Below are 19,172 nucleotides of genomic sequence, written 5' to 3'. Positions count from 1 at the left end.
AAAATATATATACTGCTTTGGTCAGTTGGAGTTTTATTAGTAGACTCAATTTCTTTTCAAGACTTATTCCTCAATCAGCAGTAGGAACATAAAATATTTTCACGTGTGTGAAGTTGCCCCCGCCACCTCACCCAAATTACACCAAACGTTGCACATCGTTAGTGCACTAAGAACTAACGTTAGTGCTATCAGCGTTTACGAGATATTGAAGATTTTTGGTGGGGGGGGGGCAACTTGATATGAAGTTAGCCCCCCACCCATCTTTATGCAGACAGATTTTCCCAAAACTTAGCGCATCGTTAGTGCATATTTAGTGCTACCATATTTTGGGATTTAAGATTTTTGGTGGGAGGCCAACTCCAGAAATATCAAATTCTATACAAATAAAGGCAGAAACATGGGGTTAAAGGCAATCGTTAGTGCTACCATATTTTGGGATTTATTCAAGATTTTCGGTGGGGTGGGCAACTTCAGAAATATCAAATTCTATAGAAATGGAGGCAGAGACATGGGGATAACGGCAATCGTTAGTGCATTGAGCACTAACGTTAGCATTACCATATTTTGGGATTTATTCGATTTTTGGTGGGTGCCAACTTCAGAAATATCAAAGTCCATACAAATTGTTAGTGCTTTCTAGAAGCACTAACGAATGGCACTAATTATTTTGTTAGTGCTTGAAGTTTGGGCAAGTTCACCGTGCCCTCCAAAAATATTTTACTTGTAGCACCTACACTAATGAAGTACTAACGTTAGGGGTTGGTGCACGAAGAAGCACTAACGATGCACTAACAATTGGTACTAGAAGGGATCATTAGTGTTTTCTAATTTGGCAGAAATTTGACAGTGAAAAACTCCGCTTAAATTTCTTATGTTAGTTTCCTGACATGTAACTGGCCACAACTACACTAATAGTGAAGCACTAACGAAACTGATAGTGTTTTCTAAAAGCACGAACGATGCACTAACGAACGGCTTTAATTTTTTCATTATTGGTTGAAGTGGGGGCGCCAAGTTCTTGAAGGTTTCCAAAGGTTTTTACTTGTAGCACCTACATTAATGAAGCACTAACGTTAGCTGTTAGCGCACTAAGAAGCACTAACGATTTCAGTAGAAGAGGTCATTAGTGCTTTTGATTTTGACGGAAATTCGACGCAATGAAAAATTCCCCATGAATTTCTTATGGGATTTTCGTGGCATATAATTGGCCATATCTACATCAATAGTTAATCATTAACGGAACTATGAGTGTTTTGTAGAAGCGCTAATGATATATTAACGAATTGACTTATTTTTCGTTAGTGCTTGAAGTGGAAACAAAGTTCACGCTGCCCACAAAGGCTTTTTACTTGCAGCACCTACACTAATGAAGCACTAAACTTAGGTGTTGGTGCACTAGGAAGCACTAATGTTACAAGTAAAGAAAACTTTCGGAAATGGCGTGAACTTAACCTACACTACAAGCACTAACGAAAAAATTAGTGTTACTCGTTAGTGCATTGTTAATGCTTCTAGAAAACACTAACAGTTTCGTTAGTACTTCACTATTAGTATAGTTATGGCCAATTAAATTTCACGAAATTCTCATAAAAAATTATGGGGAATTTTTCATTGCATCAAATTTCCGTCAAATTCAAGAGCACTAATGATACCTTCTAGTGCAATTGTTAGTGCTTCTTGGTGCACCAACCCCTAACATTAGTACTTCATTAGTGTAGGTGCTACAAATAAAATATTTTTGGAGGGCACGGTGAACTTGCCCAAACTTCAAGCACTAACAAAATAATTAGTGCCATTCGTTAGTGCTTCTAGAAAGCACTAACAATTTTTATGGACTTTGATATTTCTGAAGTTGCCCCCCACAAAAATCTGGAATAAATCCCAAAATATTGTAGCACTAACGTTGGTGCTTTGTGCGTTTAAGTGCACTAACAATGCACTAACTACTGCCGTTAACCCCATATTTCTACATAGAGATGCAAGGGCTCGGAAAAAAACCGGCTTTTTTGGAAAAAAACTCGGTTTTTTCTGCTTTGCTTTTTTGCTTGGGAAATTTTGGGCTTTTTTCAAAATACTGCTTTAAATTTATAAAACAGACTTTGTATCGCTTCTCTATAACACAAAAAATCATTTAATTAGTGGTTGATGCTCATAATAATATAAAACATCGAAAATAAACTATGTATTTCGAAAAAATATTTCAAACAATTTTTCTTCAACATATTTACATTACGAATTCCACAGGATTAACCAATGTATATAATAAGAATTTTTTAACCTCCTATATACAAAAGTAAGCAGAGTTGGCAAGAACCGTGGTTGTTTTTGAAAATGCCAAAAACCTGTTTTTTGGGGGATGTTTAAACCAGGCTTTTTTGGTTTAAACCAGGCTTTTTTGACTTAGATTTTTTGCTTTATGTATTTATATTACATATTCACAGAAATAAGTTTGTTTCGCCTTGATGTTATTATGCAACCGCGGGGTTATGCCGGAAGAACTCCCATAAGCTTAAAGAAGTGCGGTCAATAAATTTCTTAAGTTGAGAATCTCCCGCCCTAGCCATTGGGAAAATCCCGTCATTACTTGAAATGTAAGACAATAACGGGAAAATCCTGTTATTGCTTTGCATGTAAAATTTAAAGGTCAACGTACCATAATCAGTACGCTAAAACTGAGGTATTAAATTACAAATTTAGTACCGGTACGTAGATATCATTGAAAGTCTAACCCAAGCTAATGTTGGAAGCTACGTAGGCAATCGATAAATTTTGCCAATTTCTATCAATATATTTAAGCAATATTGGCTTCTTTATAAAACAACACGCATTTAGGCATGCAGAAATATACAATTTGGTTTGTTTCGTATATTTAGGCTTAACATCCTTACGAAATACCGAGGTTATCAAGAAGAAGACTTTCGCTTAAACTGACATCCGAACCGCTACTTGGGTTACGCATGAAAGAAGGTTTGTGGTTCGACCGAGAATTGAACATGGGACACCTTGATTAAAAGGTGAAAGGGAAATAAAACTATTGCAGGTGGTTTGATATCTGGAAACGTTACCATGAAATTCACACGATTCGCATTTTTCATTCTTTTTATTTTTGAGGTTTAAACCAGTTATTTAAAAAAAAAAAGTTGGTGTAAACCAGCCAACTCTAAAAGTAAACACTTCTTTTTAAAGAATACACAAATAACTAGCAAAATAGTATGTAGTATTTTTACTTCAAAATATTCCATACCCTCTTTTTGAAACAAAATAAAATTAAAAGAAAACATAAGAGAAATACTTAGATTTATATGATACACTTAAAGGCTGCACATCTAGAGCTTTTGGTTCTGTATATTCTTGAAATTCTACAGTTAAGTTTTATAGAACCACCATCACAGTTTACCCAATCCTCAAGTTTTCTGAATTTTTAACAAGAGGGTTTCAACATATCATTACGGAACTCCCCCCCCCCCCCCCAAAAAAAAAAAAAACTACGGAATATATTTAACTTAAGTTAAATACAACTCCACAACAAACATGACTGAGTGATTAGCTTTTGCGCTTCTGTCGGGAAGTCCGGGATTCAACCAGCATTCGAACATTCTGACAAAGCTTTGCTTCATTCCATCTGTGAATGTAGAAATAGTGCGTGTACTGTGAGTTGGGCGACTTCCTTTTTTATTGTTTTTAAATCGTTATTATTACTAATTACCAGCAGTGACGGTTTTGCGAAGGTTAGGGGGGCGGTCTTTCAGACTGAAGCCCGTTCCCCAAAGTTACGGAATGTCTGCAACAAACGAAATATCTATTATTTATGCCTTTACTCATAAACTTTAAGCTCCCGTCAAATAAAAATTACGAATGTTTAAAAAAACTAAACATTAGTAAGAAACCCTTCCCAAAATACTTTTCTAAATCCGCCACTGATTCTCAGTATAAAATGATTTTTAAAGTTGTATCCGGAAGATTATTGCTAAACATATAAACGAAACGAAATATTATGCCTGTACTCATAAACTTCAAGCACTTCCCAAATAAAATTAGGACTTTTTAGGAAACGAAACAGTCAGAAAAAACCCTCCTAAAGTACTTTTCTAAATCCGCTACTGATTATTTGTATAAATTGGTATTCAAGGTTGTGTCCGGAAAATTATTGCTAAATCACTTCACAGCTACAGTATAACAGAAATATGGAAGTACGGCTTGACGGATATATTGAAAAACGTACGCTTTGACGGATAAATAGAAAAACGGGCAAGTTTAACTTTTGCGCTAGAAGCTAGAGTACTAAAAGCTCTTAGAAATGAAACACGGATGACAAACTAGAGAAGAAAAGAGATGTCGATAACTCAAAAGTTAAAATAAAGTTAAATAGCCTCTAAAATTACCCTCAAATACTACATTCTTCATGTTAGCTTTAATTCGTAAAACCCGTGCTCCATCCATCTTGATGGTGAATTTCAGAGCGAAATATCACATTCAGGTCATGGAATTCTTATCTAACTATAGAATATACTATAAGAAAGCTATTTAGATAGAAAAATCATGAAGTTGAAAAAAGCCAAAATTTCCAAAATTCTCGTTTTTTTCCCAAAAAAGCCGGCTTTTTATGTGAAAAAAACCATCGATTCAAAAAAGCCGGCTTTTTTGCATCTCTATTTCTACATCAAATTTGTATGAAATTTGATATTTCTGAAATAGGCCCCCAACCGAATATCTTGAATAAATCCCAAAATATGCTAGCACTAACGGTAGTGCTTAGTGTGTTTAAGTGCACTAACGATGCATTAACGATGCACTAAGTTTTGTGAAAATCGGCATAAAGATGAGTGGGGGGACACTTCATATGAAGTTGACCCCCCACAAAAAATCTTCAATATCGCGTAAACGCTGATAGCACTAATGTTAGTTCTTAGTGCACTAACGATGTGCAACGTTTGGTGCAATTTGGGAGAGGTGGGAGGAGGGGCAACTTCAGGCACGTAATATTTTCCACACATCTCCTCTTTCAGTCTCAACAGAAGGCTACCTTACAAATAACTAAGTGCAAAATTGATGTAGTCATCAGTTTGAATTGCCACTGTATGGAAGAATGTATAAATTGTTGTGCAACATTTCGTTAGATATTCATGAATGAATTTTACATGTTTTTAAAGTGATTCTGAAATACAGTAAGGGGAAGAGGTCTAACCTTAAGTTCCAGATTGGGGAGTCAGGTGATTTAATGGCAGAGCGATCATCCCAGAAGATTCCTGGTTCGACTCCAGGTTACGTGTATTTGTGGTGGTTCTCTCACTTTCTTTCGTTCTCCCGTGCAAATCTTTCATCATCTACATCTAGTAACGTTGCTGTGATTATAGGGTAGCGGAGGCATAACCGCAATTCGTTAAAATAGACTTAGTTTCATTCCAAGACGTGTTCTTAAATTATCAGTGGGAAAATTGATCTATATTTTCAACTCAAAAACTAGTATGTTCAATCCAAACTAGGCCTCAGTGTATACTTGACATTACCTTAGGGGAGGGAATTGGTGCATATCTCATCCAATGGGTAGAGAGAACTTCGAAATATAATTGTTATTTTAGTTTACCGTCTCATGACAGTGCTCCGAGGATAAGGGAGACTGTGGTGTGATGTGAACGAATGGTGGGAAAAAGAAAGTGGGGGAACCCACGCTCATGGTGTTTATCCACTACAATACCCTTGGCGTGAGCTGAGATAGAACCATGGACTCCAGGCACCAAAGGTGAACGCTATACCACTGACCCACCATGATCCCCTAAAGTTTAGTGTTGGTAGCAAGAGCGTATCCTCACTTATACGGTCGTCTAAACGAAGGACCGATAGGAATAGGTCGTACAGAGAGAGAGAGAGAGAGAGAGAGAGAGAAAATATATTCGACCTATTGAAATTTTTACAAGTGATCATAAAAAGTTATGACGCAATAAAGATTTGAAGATCGTGATCTAGACACAGGTAAAATGTTTAAATAAGTCAAAATATCTAACATTCAACATACATTATCTGCTAATTCAAGCAAGCTCAGAGATGTTTACTTTCTAATTGTATTGTTGAAGGCGTTAAGAAGCTTTTTGAATAAATCAAAATTCACTTTGTTCCAGTACATAAGGCAAATGTGTTAAAAACATTTCTCTTGTATTGCAGATAGACAAAAATGGAGATGGCTACATCGACCTTTCAGAACTCAAAAGTGCTTTGGACGTATGTGGTTTTAAACTTCCTGGGTGGCAGGTTCGACAGATGATAGAAGAATATGATGATAAAAACCAGGCAGGCCATCGAGGAAGGTTATCATTCGAGGAATTTGAAAAGGTGTGTATATCTTTAGTATAAATGGCACCTTACGTAATCTTATGTATGTATAGTTTAAATTGTAGTGGCAGCATTGTGTAAGTTCACGAATTCCTTTTGCTAAGGAAACAAGTATATATATATATAATATGGATATAATGGGACATGCTTCTGCCGTACTTGACAATCCGTGTGGAACATATTAAGGAAGTCAAAACAGGTATAACTTTATACCAAAGAAAACTGGAATGTATTGTCTACAATACCGTTTTTTAATTTATCCTCTTCCAAGATTTTTTTTTCTTTCACTATTCGCTGTCTCAAAAAATGGATTGAAGTGGTGACTGGGTCATATAAAAGCCACAAATTTCCTCCCCTACCCCTTTTCCATGAAAGGAAAGGAACTATAAACAGACCAATCCAACTTATAGGCTGTATCCAATTTACGTCACGTTTATCTTCATATATGATGAAAATTTTACCTCATAGCCTTGAAAAACTTTCCTGTCACGTCCATAATTTCATACCATCCTATACCAGAGAAACTGAAGGAAAGCAGAATTTCAAAATTGAACCTTTGTAATGTTGATGCCTTGGTTTCTGTTAATTTGCCACGCATATTAGGTTTTATATTTCCTTTGTAAATATTTGTCAGAAGAGAATAATATGCCTGAATATGCATTGTTGGACCAGGCACTCTTTTAAAATGAAAGTTACTTAAATATTTTTTTTAAAGTTTAAAACACTGATTACTAGATATATCAATAGTTTGTTTTTTGTTACAGTGAGCTCGAACAGATGTTTTTAGACGAGTTCGCCTGTCGAAATATTATTATTATTATTAATAATAATAATAATAATGATAATAATATTATTAATATTATTATTATTAATAATAATGATAATATTATTATTAATATTATTATTACTATTAATATTATTATTATTATTATTATTATTATTATTATTAATATTACTATTTAGTTATGTGTTATTTGTTATTTACTGCATGTTTGTGTACATACTATTCTAGGGAATCAGACATGCTGGTGGACAAGAAATTCCTCACAATAACTGCATAAGAATGTAGTGACTTCGTGGTGTCTTTCAACTTCTTTTTACAGGATTAGATATGGAAGTTAATAGACGTAACTTGAAGTGCTGGGTAGAACCAATGCAGTAGGAACATTTTTTTTTTTCTGGTGACCTTAACTTTTTATTTCTTTGATTCTATCTTCCTAGCTGGTTGGGAAGAAGAATCTCACTCTCTTACTCCACGTGGAAGAATGTTCGTGAAATCCGTCTCAATTAGAGAAAATTGAGTGACTGAAGAGTTTGCTCAGATGTCTGGTAAACAGAACTTCTTTATATTTTAGTTGCCCTTCCTCCTGCATGATTATAGTTGCGAATTTTTGCATGCCTTTTACGGTAACATCTTGGTGTTACGTTTGTCTTGCTGTGTGTGCGTCTTAAGCGGCAGACAATATCTATAAGTGTGTTGCAGAATTAAAAAAAAAAAAAAAAAAAAAACTGAAGTGAATTCTAGATTGGTGGCAGGAAGGCAAGCTAGGGCTCTACAACTCTTACAGGGAAGTGTTTGATTAGGAATTTGCTTTCTGTATGGAAAACATAAACGTCTGTCGATTTAAAGAAAAAAGTGAAACATCAAAGATAGATGTAAAATGCGCGTTTAAATGGGAATAAAGGGAATGAAAGATTGTTTTTCTTAATTTACAAGATTTGTTAGTCTTGCAAAGAATTCGATCTTGTGAAAACATATAGTAAAGCAAAACGTGGAGTTCGTGATTTGACACTTCAAAATCGACACCCATACCAACCAGAAAAACTTTCCTTGACATTTTAATTTCAATATCTCTCCATGTTTATTGCACAGTTTAACATATAGCCAAGGCTCATCCGTATAAATTAACTTGCTTTCTTCTGATATTTTTGTCATTTGTCGTAACTCTTTGTGCTGCCAGCAGATATCTCTTGCAAGTAAAATCGATAAATTCTCTCTCTCATTTTTTTTCGTACAGAGTTTCATCATATGAAAATAAAACAATTGATGACAGAAAAATCATATTTTATAAAACAGGAGATGAACTTTCGCGATGTCTCGAATCCAAGTGTACGAACTCTCTACTATAACAAAACCCTCTCGAGTTGTTCGGATTTTATTTTTCTTGGCTGCTTTCTTTAAAATGGTTCTTCAGAAGCATTCTGCTGTAAGGGGTTTAACACCATTAGATTCATACCTACCTTAGCAAAATAATTATAATTCGTAATTCTTTCTTTACTTCTTAAAACATTCTTGTTAACTCTTTATTTCCCGATGGCATGTCACCTAATGTCAAAATCCTCAGTAACCCAATCATATAAATAGTTTTGGAAAAAGCGAAACAGTTGCACATTGGAAGAATTTGTGAAGTTTATGCAAAAGGATTTTTCTTCCTTACTAATGATTATATGCAACTGCATGTTACCACCTCTGTGATAAAAATTAAGTACGCAAGTTAACAATGCACTTATTCGTGGGCATAATAAGTAAGAAGGATGTTTGTCTTCTTTTTCTGTAAATAATATTTATTTATTTAATATAGTAAGAAAATACAGCGTATTTGTTTAAGATTTCAAGGGGATAAATGCTATTACTATATACTGTAATGAAGTTGTAAACTTAATTTTCGGTAGCATCTGACTTGACATATTGAGCTTACAGTAGTTATATTAAATTGTATGCTTCATGTAACCATGGTCTGTTGTGGTAACTCCTACAATTAATTAATCATAACTTCTACACTAGTTAATCATGATGTCAATTTTTAATGTATCACTTACCAATACATAGCATACACGAGTTTGAACACTGGTGACATCTCGACAATTTCATAGAGTATAATAATAATAATAATAATAATAATAATGTAACTCGTACTAGCATGAGTAATGACCTCGAGCTTGCTTTAAAACAAAGTTCCAATTTCCATGTAGCCAGCATTTGTCAAAATCTGTTAATGGACTTCTATCGTTGTTTACAATGTTGTTTCCATTTCTCAAACTACTTGGCTGTGTGTACAGCCTTTAAGAGACTTCTACTTATAACCTGCTAAAAAGAACATTTAGGTGATACCCTTTCTAAGAAATCAGAGTGCAACTTTTTTGTGTAACTTTTTAAGAAATCAGAGTGTCAGAAAGGAACTCCAAACCTCTGTCAAAGGCGTGTGGCATATAAAGGGAGTACATAATATGATCTACTTGGAGACTGATAGTCTTATGAGACAATAATTGAAAACAGGGACTAAAGTACTCTACACTACATACGGCAAGGGAACTGTTCTATTAACAACACTGGTATTTATCATTAATGGATGTATCGAATTGTCATAGTCTGAAAGGTGTTTCACATATTGTATAAACATTTTGATTCTGTTTTCTTTGCGACTTGTTTGCCAGTCGGGTTGTTGCGCACACCGTATCGTATATTTTCTCTCCAGCCATTCTTTATGCGTAAGTTATTGAAAGTTTAAAGAGCACCTTTCCACGTAGAATCATCTGAACCATTTGAAGATTTTTATTATTGGTTTATTTTTAAATTCTAGCAAGAAACTGTTATATAGCCTCGTTTTTTTTTTCCTTGTTAGTGTTTGGCTTTACTTCTGCTATAGGCCCCATACCTGTTAATGTGGAATGAATCACTTTATATAATAGGTGTTGTTCCTTGTATTTACTTATTTTCATCATTATGTGATTTTAGTGACTTTTATCCTAGTTATCCTAAAAAGTAGTTTACACTTTTAAAAGAAAAAGTTGCTGATAGAACGACTTGATTTCAATAAAATAAGACTGCCATCTAATAAATGATGAACGGAAGAAGTAGCTTCATACTTACTATATCTCGAATAAATAAATCCATAATTTCAGGCGCTTTTGATAATGCTGAGTCTCATAAGTCTCATATGAATTTGCAGATAGTGATATATTAAAATGACAGTAGCTTGTGTTACTTTTGCCGAATGAATAGTTGAATATAATTAAGGAGGATTACCTTCATATATGTGATAGGATGTCTACTATTGACAAAAAAAGTTATATATTAAATTGAATTTTCGGGTAAATGAGCTTCACTATCGTTCTTCGCTTCATTACTACACAGCTATGAAACGAACTTTTGTTTTTGTGATAGTTATGTTATAGAACCATGATCTAATATGGGTTTGAATAAATTAACACTGTTTTTCTTTCTGGAACCAGTAGTGAGCTACGTATGCATGAAATACCTAATTTCTATCAAAAACAAAACAAAACTAATAATTTACGAAAATATTTCGAGATTCAGGGGAAAGTGAATTCGAAATAATCGTAAGAGAAGCTCTTTTGCAAATGCATGCGGACAGCTGGTAGATATTGGTATGAGACTAGAAATGTTACCCTTCCCTAAAAGAAAAGATGTACGAGAATACTAGAGGCGATCTACTATTAGAAATGATCTAGTTTCTCCAAATTTGTTTAATGCTTTGTTTTCTTTCTTTCTGTGAATGTGTGATTATGGGATTAACACTAATCGTGATTTAATTATCTACTTTCTTGTTGCATACAGCTCGTGAGATTTTGAATAATATTTATGTACAAACTCCATGCTACAGGATTATTATAACCATCAGTTTCACTATTTTTATTTCGATGTCGAATCTAGGTGTCCTAAGGTTGTATATTGTAAATCGAGAGTTGGCCAATGCTACTTTCACTTGAATTCGTGTTTTTAGTAGTTTGAAATTATCGAAAGTTTTCAATGTGTATTATGATGAGACCTAAATTTTGTAGCGAAGCTGAGATTCCTCTTAAGAAAATAAATATGAACGACACAAAGTCAATCATGATTGTCGTGGTCTTACTTCTAGAGCACATAGTTATGCTGTGTGGGCTTGTAGTGGACGATACATTGTATAAGTAGTGTGTTCAGGTATTATTTTGTTCACTTATAATTTGAGGTTATGTATTCAGTTACATGTATAATTCTTCGTGCACTATAAAAAATATAAGAGAGTTGTCGATCAAATTTAAGAATGAAGATAGAACGAAAGGGTCCAATTTCTGTCATCTAAATACAATGGCGAAAATCTGTAGCTTTGCCAGATCATGCTAATTTTGACTGAACTTGACTACTTTCTATATTTACTTCGATAATTGTTTTAATCGTAAGGATGTTCAGTATGGCAATGTGAGGAAAACGAGATTGCAGTTGACCGTATTGGTTTTATTGATTGTATCTATGCGATGTTAGTAATTTGAGTATAGTTAGAAACTTTGATTTACAATATTAACTTAGTGCTGTTTTAATCATCTTTCATGTGTTTCTGGGGATTACATAAGTATGAAAATCTCCTTTTTTCACATCTATATGTTTTGAAGACTGAAGTTTGTCATATGGATTGAGATTTCGTTTCTTTGTAAAGATACGAACAAACTGTTATTAGAAGATGGAACGAATGAATACGGAAAAAGTGAGAAATCCGTGAGAATTATGACATTTCTCAGTAGAGATGCTTTTTTCTAGTGTGATTCTTAAGAGAAACTTGATGTGAGAAACAGTCGTGTAACTTTCTGACGCTCGTTCCGTGAACAATTAAATTTTAATTAACATTGAAACACTGTTCTCATTTTTTCAACGTACTTTCACCTGAACACGGTTATTTTCAAATCAGCAGGTCAGATTTATTTTTTATTTTTTAATCCTTCAATTACATCTTTAAAAGCGTAATAAAAACTAAATTTGAGACAATAAAGATTGTAGGATTAATTGTACATTCCGTAAATAAATGGAAGTTCAGTTTTAAGTAGTACACACCTTTTTTTGATGCTGCATCAGTGGATTTATTTAGAAAATTATTGAATAGAACGCTCCTTACTGCTAATGGTTACCTGTGATATCTACGTTGGTGATTTGTTGCCGAAATACAGTAATTTTACCTTCCAATCGATGAGATAAGCTTTCCACCTTTCTATATAAATACTTAAAGCTTTTTTTCTTTTTATCTGCAGTTATGCACAGATTTGAAATCGAAAGAGGTTGGAAGCACGTTTAAGCAAGTTGTGTCTAAAAAAGAAAATCTTGAAACATTAGGCGGGATGTCTGATGCTTCTAGTGAAGGTACGACCCATTCTGTGCGTTTGGAAGAACAGCTTGCATTTTCCGACTGGATTAATAGTAACCTCCTTCATGACACGGATCTTCGTCACCTTTTGCCTATTGATGCTGAAGGAAAAGCTTTGTACGATAAAGTAAAGGATGGTATTCTTTTGTGGTAAGTAACATGTTCAGGTAATTGTACAGCTTGAAAATGTGCGTCTTTTACACCGTGCTGATTTTTTTTTTTTTTTTTTTTTTTTCATCCACTATTTAAAAAGGCCTAAAAGATACAGAATCCGCGTATAATCACGCTTTATTTATTTATTTTACGTACAATGAGCTTTTCTTTTTTCTATTTAAGGAAATTTGTAACATTTTTAGTTTTTGTTATTCAGGCTATGTAATAGACCACAATAAAACTCTTGATCTTACATGCTGTTGAGCGAGCAAGGAGCCATAGGCTCGGTGTCAAGTGCTCACCCCTGATGCGTGGTGTTCCAGATTTGATCCCAGCTCGCGCCAAGTTCCCTTTGTGGTAGACAAACACCATTGTATATGGATTTTCTTTAGGTTCTCCCATTTTAATCATTCCATCATTTTGTTTGTTAACATGGTCGCAGTCTCCCTTATTCTCGGAACATCAACAGTCAAAGGAAACAAAACAGAGAAGTGATCAAAATGAAAGTTCGGTGTGAATCTATTTGATGAAGTTCAGAATATTGTAACAAGTGTACTACTACAAACATTACTGGGTAAATCAGGCATATTCACATTTTCAAGGGAATGATATTTCTAGTATTGCAGATATGCAGCAAGCTGTAGTCTAGAGTTAATAATAAACTGGCATGTTTATAGTCTATGAAGAGCTCTCTGCCCAGTCAAATGGCATATGTTCCAATTAAGTCGAGTAATTATAATTTAATTTTACTTACTAATGGTTGGAATGTTATCTTTTATCAAGCCTTCGTGACTACGGACTTTCTGCAGATTACTATTTCCTACTACAATAATTGGTTCCCTTGGAACGTTGCAGTGTTTTATGATAGAAGAGAAATTTTACGAAACTCTCGAACTGGTAAACTAAGTTAAAATTTTCCAGTATCGCAAGCGGTTACTATAAACCTTTGGATTTTATTCCGTGACTGGGAACATAGTTTGAAAGAATGAAGGGTACATTTTCATACCCGGTTGTCTTTTCTTCCTTCAAGTGATGTTCTTCGTAACGAGACGGAAATTCTCCTTCAAGTGACGTTCTCATTAACAAGACGGAAATATATGTTACAGTAAACTCTTGCTTGTCCGCGAAATTGGGTGGCGCAGTAACTTAGGATAATCCTCAAAATAGCCGAAAACGAACATGAATCATCACGAAAATGCTTTTGATCATTTTTTATATATAGTAGGGGACCTATACATACAGTTACGATTTAATTAAAGTAGTTTTCTGTACGTACAAGCCAGAGTTTGCCACAGTGCCCCCCCCCCCCCAAAAAAAAAAAAAAACAAACCTGCGGAATATTTCTGGTTGGGTCGACTTCAAAAACCCGTTTTAAAACCCAGTGTGTTTTTTTGGTTATCTTAATTTCTAAACTACAACTAGAATTAGAAAGAACTTATATAACAGACTAATAATAAAAATTTGATTTTAATATTAGAAGTTGCAGTGGATATGATAATTCGTTATTAAAATATTTAGGTTCAATGAAATATATACAACAAACAAGTGGAGGTAGTTTAATATGTCTTCTTAAATTATAAATGTAATTAACAGGGCCATTAGCTCTTACCTTTGTATATTTAGACTTTGCAGCTATATACTTCAATTTCGTTTAACAAAAGAAAAGTACAAATGAACGAAATCCCACTAGTTAGTGAATGAAATTGTAGAATGGGGAATGAAAAAAAGAAAAACTACCATTATTTGATTTTTGCTAAAGCTGTTTTATTAACGGAGGAATATGATACATGTTTTCTTTCTTGTTTTCTTTTACACCTAAAGATTGTAAAGATGTTGTCCCTTGTTTGAAATACTTCTGCCGTTAGGGCGTATAGGAGAAAAACAAATTTGTATCTTTTTTTCCAGACTGTGTACCGTACAAATTGTTAGCATGAAACATGACATTCTTGCATTTAATTTACTATACATATAACGCAGTTTGTATCATTATATCACAGAGTATTATTTTTAAAATGTGTATTGAAAACAAAAAAAAAAAAAAAAAAAGATAGTAAACTCAACATTTCTGACAATATATATAGATTACATAATTAATTAATAAAAAAGAATAGTAGTTTGTCTTGAGACTATATCAGTACAGACCATTTAACTAGCTAATATAGTGAATCTTATCTACATAATTAACTAGTGTTCTTTTAAACGTAAACCTTTACGTGCTTAAACAACAAATTATATGTAAAAGCGCTTACTGAGTTGCATTTTTGAACTTTAGGAGACTTGTTTTTGTTTGTTACTATGACAATCAACGATCTTTCAAACATAAATCATTATATTTGAACAAATACACCATCACTTACCAAAACAGGTGAACTACATATCATCTAAGATTAGCTGAATTGTTATTTCCATGCTTAGTGAGCAGTCGATTTTATGGGAAAAAGGACATATAGCCGCGATGCTGACGTCCCCATTGAACCTTAATCAATCAATCAATTTCCATGCATAGATAGAAATTCTTACCTGAAAACTGATTGTTAGACGAGATGAACGTTCAATTTCTTGTTTTTTAATAATCGCAAATAAATTTGAAGAACCCAGGTAACCTATTCCCTAAATAATTCACATTCAAACAAAAATATCATTCTTCGGAAGCCTCATAATCCTACTAATCAATGTTAAGTTTTTCACTAACTTTCGAGCGCAGAAACCCGTAAACTTTCACTAACTCAACAACCTTCCTACCCCAAGTCTATTCTGCATTTTATTCCAAACTACCGTATATTACCCGCTTCGCTGGGTTGAAATGAAAATTTAAATGCACAATTCCGTATCTCATGTGTTTAGTACCCGTGAAATATGCTGTTTTCCTTTTTAATGGCATCGATTTAAACGGCATCGGAAAGATCATTGATCTCGGAGACCCCGAAAACCGTGAATTCGACATTAATATTTGTTTTCGATCATTTTAATATCTCCCCCCTCTCCCAAGTTGCGGGATTGAATTTGGCATTAAACGGGATCGGAATTGTCACTCTTTATTTCAGCGACCCTAAAAACTACGGATCAGACACTAATATCGGCCATTTTTGATCACCTCTCTCTCTCTCTCTCTCTCTCTCTCTCTCTCTATATATATATATATATATATATATATATATATAGGGGCGGATCCAGGATATGATCAAGGGAGGGGCTAAACCGTATTTTGCCATTTTATCCAGTATAAAACAGGATTGAAGCCCATTTTATCCAGTGTATATCTGAGCGTCAAGGGGGGGGGCTATAGCCCTCCCTTGGATCCGCCACTGTATATATAATCTCCCCCTCCTCTTCAAGTTGCGCTGCACGGCATCGGATGTGTCACCGGTCATCTCAGCGATCCCAAAAAATGTTGAGTTGAGTTTGAGTTTAACTTCCCGTTCAGCAGCGAGGCTATATGAGACGTGGACCTACTGATTAACGTGGAATCCGAACCACATGAGCTCCCGCCGGGAATCGAACCCGGGTCTCCCACGCCAAAGGCGCGTACGCTATCCGCTTAGCCACGGAGGAGCTCCCCAAAAAATGTGTATTCAGCACTAATATCGATCATTTTCAATCATTTTTAAATATCTTTACCTCCCCTCCCCCAAGTTACGGGTTTGAATTTGAATTTAAACGGGATCGAAAGTATCACTGTTCATCTAAGCGACCCAGAAAACTAAAAATTCGACATTGATAGTGTCCATTTTCGATTATTTTTCTCTCTCTCTTTGTCCCCTTCCCCCAAGTGGTGTGGTTGATTTTGGACTTAAACCGGAGTGGAAATGTCACTGTTCATCTGAATCCCGAAAACTATCAATTAGACACTAATGTTGCACATTTTCGATCATTATTACATATAGATCCCCTCCTCCTCCTCCATGCTGCGGCAAATGGCATCAGGATTGTCACTGTTAATCTCAGCTACTCCTAAAACTATGGATTCGACACTAATATTAATCATTTTCGATCATTTTTAAATGTGTATCCCCTCTCCTACGTTGTACTCTCCCCCTCCCCAACGATCAGGGTTGAACTTGGATTGAATCATCATCAGAAATGTCACTGTTTCTCTCATCGACCCCGAAAACTTTGGATTCAACACTAATATCGGCCATTTTTGATCATTTTTAAATTTCTCTTCCCCCTCTCTGTCCCCTACGTTGCATCGTCAAAGTGAATAGCCTAAAGTAATCCCTGTCCCTAAACTCATGTATGTTGAAAATTTGATTGAGGTCGCTCGGGTGGTTCAAGAGTGATGAAGTCACAAAGGCAGTCATTTTTATTTTATTTTATTTTTTATTTTATTTTTTATTTATATCTACCCCTCTCCTTCCCCTAGGTTGGCATGTCAAAGTGAAACGATAAAAAGCACCCAAGGCTCGACCCTCATATATGTTGAAAATTTGATCGAGATTGGTTGGGTGGTTCAAAAGTTAGTAGGTTTTATTAGTTTTTATTTATACGTCCCTCTCCCCTAGGATCTACCGTTAAGTGAAATTACAAAAGTGTTTCCAGATCCGAACCTCATGTATCTTGAAAATTTGATTGAGATCTGTCGGATTGTTCAAGAGTTCAGTTAGAAAAATAGTCACTTTCAATCTTATATAAATAGATTCTTATATCTCCCGCTCCTTCTCCTCCCCTACGTTGCTCCGTAAAATTTAAATTATAAAAACTATCCCAGGCCTAAACCTCATCTATGTTGAAAATTTGAGCAAGATCGGTCGAATGGTTCAGGAGTTAAGTTTTATTTATTTTCTTATACCCCCTCCCTTAACCTTCAGTTCTACCATCAAAATGAATAGCATAAAACCAGCCCAGCCTCGAACCTCATCCATGTTACAAATTTGATCGAGATCGGCTGGGCGGTTCAGGGGATCGGGATTGAATGAAGGAAAACGAAGCAATCATAGAACCCACCTGGTAATTTTGAACACTTCTCGGCTATTACTTCATGATTCTTCAGCACTTTGCGGGGAGAAATTGCTTTGTCACACTTTCTTGCAACATAGATGAAGCGAAATAATCAGTATCTTCAATTTTAAAAGCCATAACGCCTGGAAGGTATTCCGGATTTCCTTCGGAAATCCATTCTTCTGCTATGCGCTCTTGCTCACTGTTCAAGCGATGTCCCATATAATTAGTATCGATCATATTGCCAAGAAAAATGGAAGGGTTGGAATACTTGATTAAGTCTCTTTTCAAAGTGACTGATAGCATTTCCTCTTTCAGTGAATCTAAACACACTTCAACAGTACGTAATAAGGTGGTTCACTGACATTGCAGTGTGTCCAACGCAGCAGCAACTTTCAGCTGTTTCTTCAAATACAAAGCCTCGGTGTAAATGCCATTTTTTAAAATAGTTTTTTCAATTTCATCTTTATATTCAAGAGGTGTTTCCCTATGATTGTTGTATTTGCCAATGAATGTCTTGATACAAGCAGGATGAGAATTCCATCGATGAGAAAGAGCATTCCATTCTCTTTCAGCCACCCATGAGCCTGATGCGTATTTCGAAAATAGAGTATTTTTGTACTTCAACAATATGTTTGAGGACGGACTGAAGTTGAACGTCCTTTTCAACTAAATTTAAGAAAATTGGCTGATCACCTGTACTTAATAATGTTTGGGTACTTTTCTATTTTGAATTTTCCATATTTTTAAAATTTTATTTATTTATTTATTTATTTATTTATTTATTTATTTATTTATTTATTTATTTATTTATTTTTTTTTTTTTTGCAGTGTTTACACTTGCTCTTTGAGCTCCCCACAAGTTTTAAATCCTCATTGCTAGTTTTCCTACCAGATCCGACCACTTACAGCAATTTGTATCTGCAGTGGTGAAACAACTAATTACTGGAATAAATCACACAAATCACGTTTTTGTCACATCCACAGCAGATAAGTTAATATGTAATGTGAATCTTTCGAAATTTCAACTGATTTTCGACAAATTTATATATATGGCAGGAGAGGTTTCCTTTGCTGTTTCTAAACATGGACCTGGATTTGAGAGTGTCACGAACCCCACTGGTGACCAGAGCACTCGCCTTCGGAACCTGTGATTGCGGGTTCAAAGCCGGTGGAGATTTTGTGTAACGCAGTGGTTCGGAGTCCACTTTACCAATAACTTTACGTCTCGTAAAGCTATTCAGCTCATTTAGCAGATAAGAACAGTTTTTAAAATCAAAAATATAAGTATCACAAGCTCTTTCGATCCAAATAAATACCTGCATGTTAACTATCAAAAAGAGACCTTGACTTTTCTTTCTCCAATCTTTTATATTCTGCGAAGGATTCCACCCTTTAATTACGGGCCTAGGTCGTATCTGCAAGTACACTTTCAAGATTTGAAGTGTTGGAATTATCTCTATGAAAGTTATTATTGGTTTCCAAATGGAAAATGCGAGACTTTCGCTTTGAGCTTTAAAAAAAAAGTACAAAATTAAAATTAATTTCAAATTACCTAGCGTACATAAATCAATACTTACCTCTAAAAAGAAGAATAATGATGTTTACAAAGTTTTCTAT

General features: G+C 34.7%; 1 protein-coding gene across 2 annotated transcripts in view; it reads left to right on the top strand.

The window, feature by feature from the left end:
- Positions 1–19,172, top strand: part of Fim (plastin-2 fimbrin) — a 163,740-nt gene that overhangs the window by 90,352 nt on the left and 54,216 nt on the right. For both annotated transcript variants that reach the window (XM_081762903.1, XM_081762902.1), the window contains exons 2-3: positions 6,160–6,327; positions 12,349–12,611. In XM_081762903.1, the coding sequence (XP_081619029.1) occupies positions 6,160–6,327; positions 12,349–12,611 (431 nt within the window). The remainder of the gene's footprint in view (positions 1–6,159; positions 6,328–12,348; positions 12,612–19,172) is intronic.

The sequence above is a fragment of the Thermobia domestica genome, chromosome 6 (assembly GCF_964235325.1).
Source record: "Thermobia domestica chromosome 6, izTheDome1.hap1.1, whole genome shotgun sequence".
Classification (NCBI taxonomy): Eukaryota; Metazoa; Arthropoda; class Insecta; order Zygentoma; family Lepismatidae; genus Thermobia; species Thermobia domestica.
Note: the sequence above shows the minus strand (reverse complement) of the source record. Positions and strands in the feature narration are given on the sequence as shown.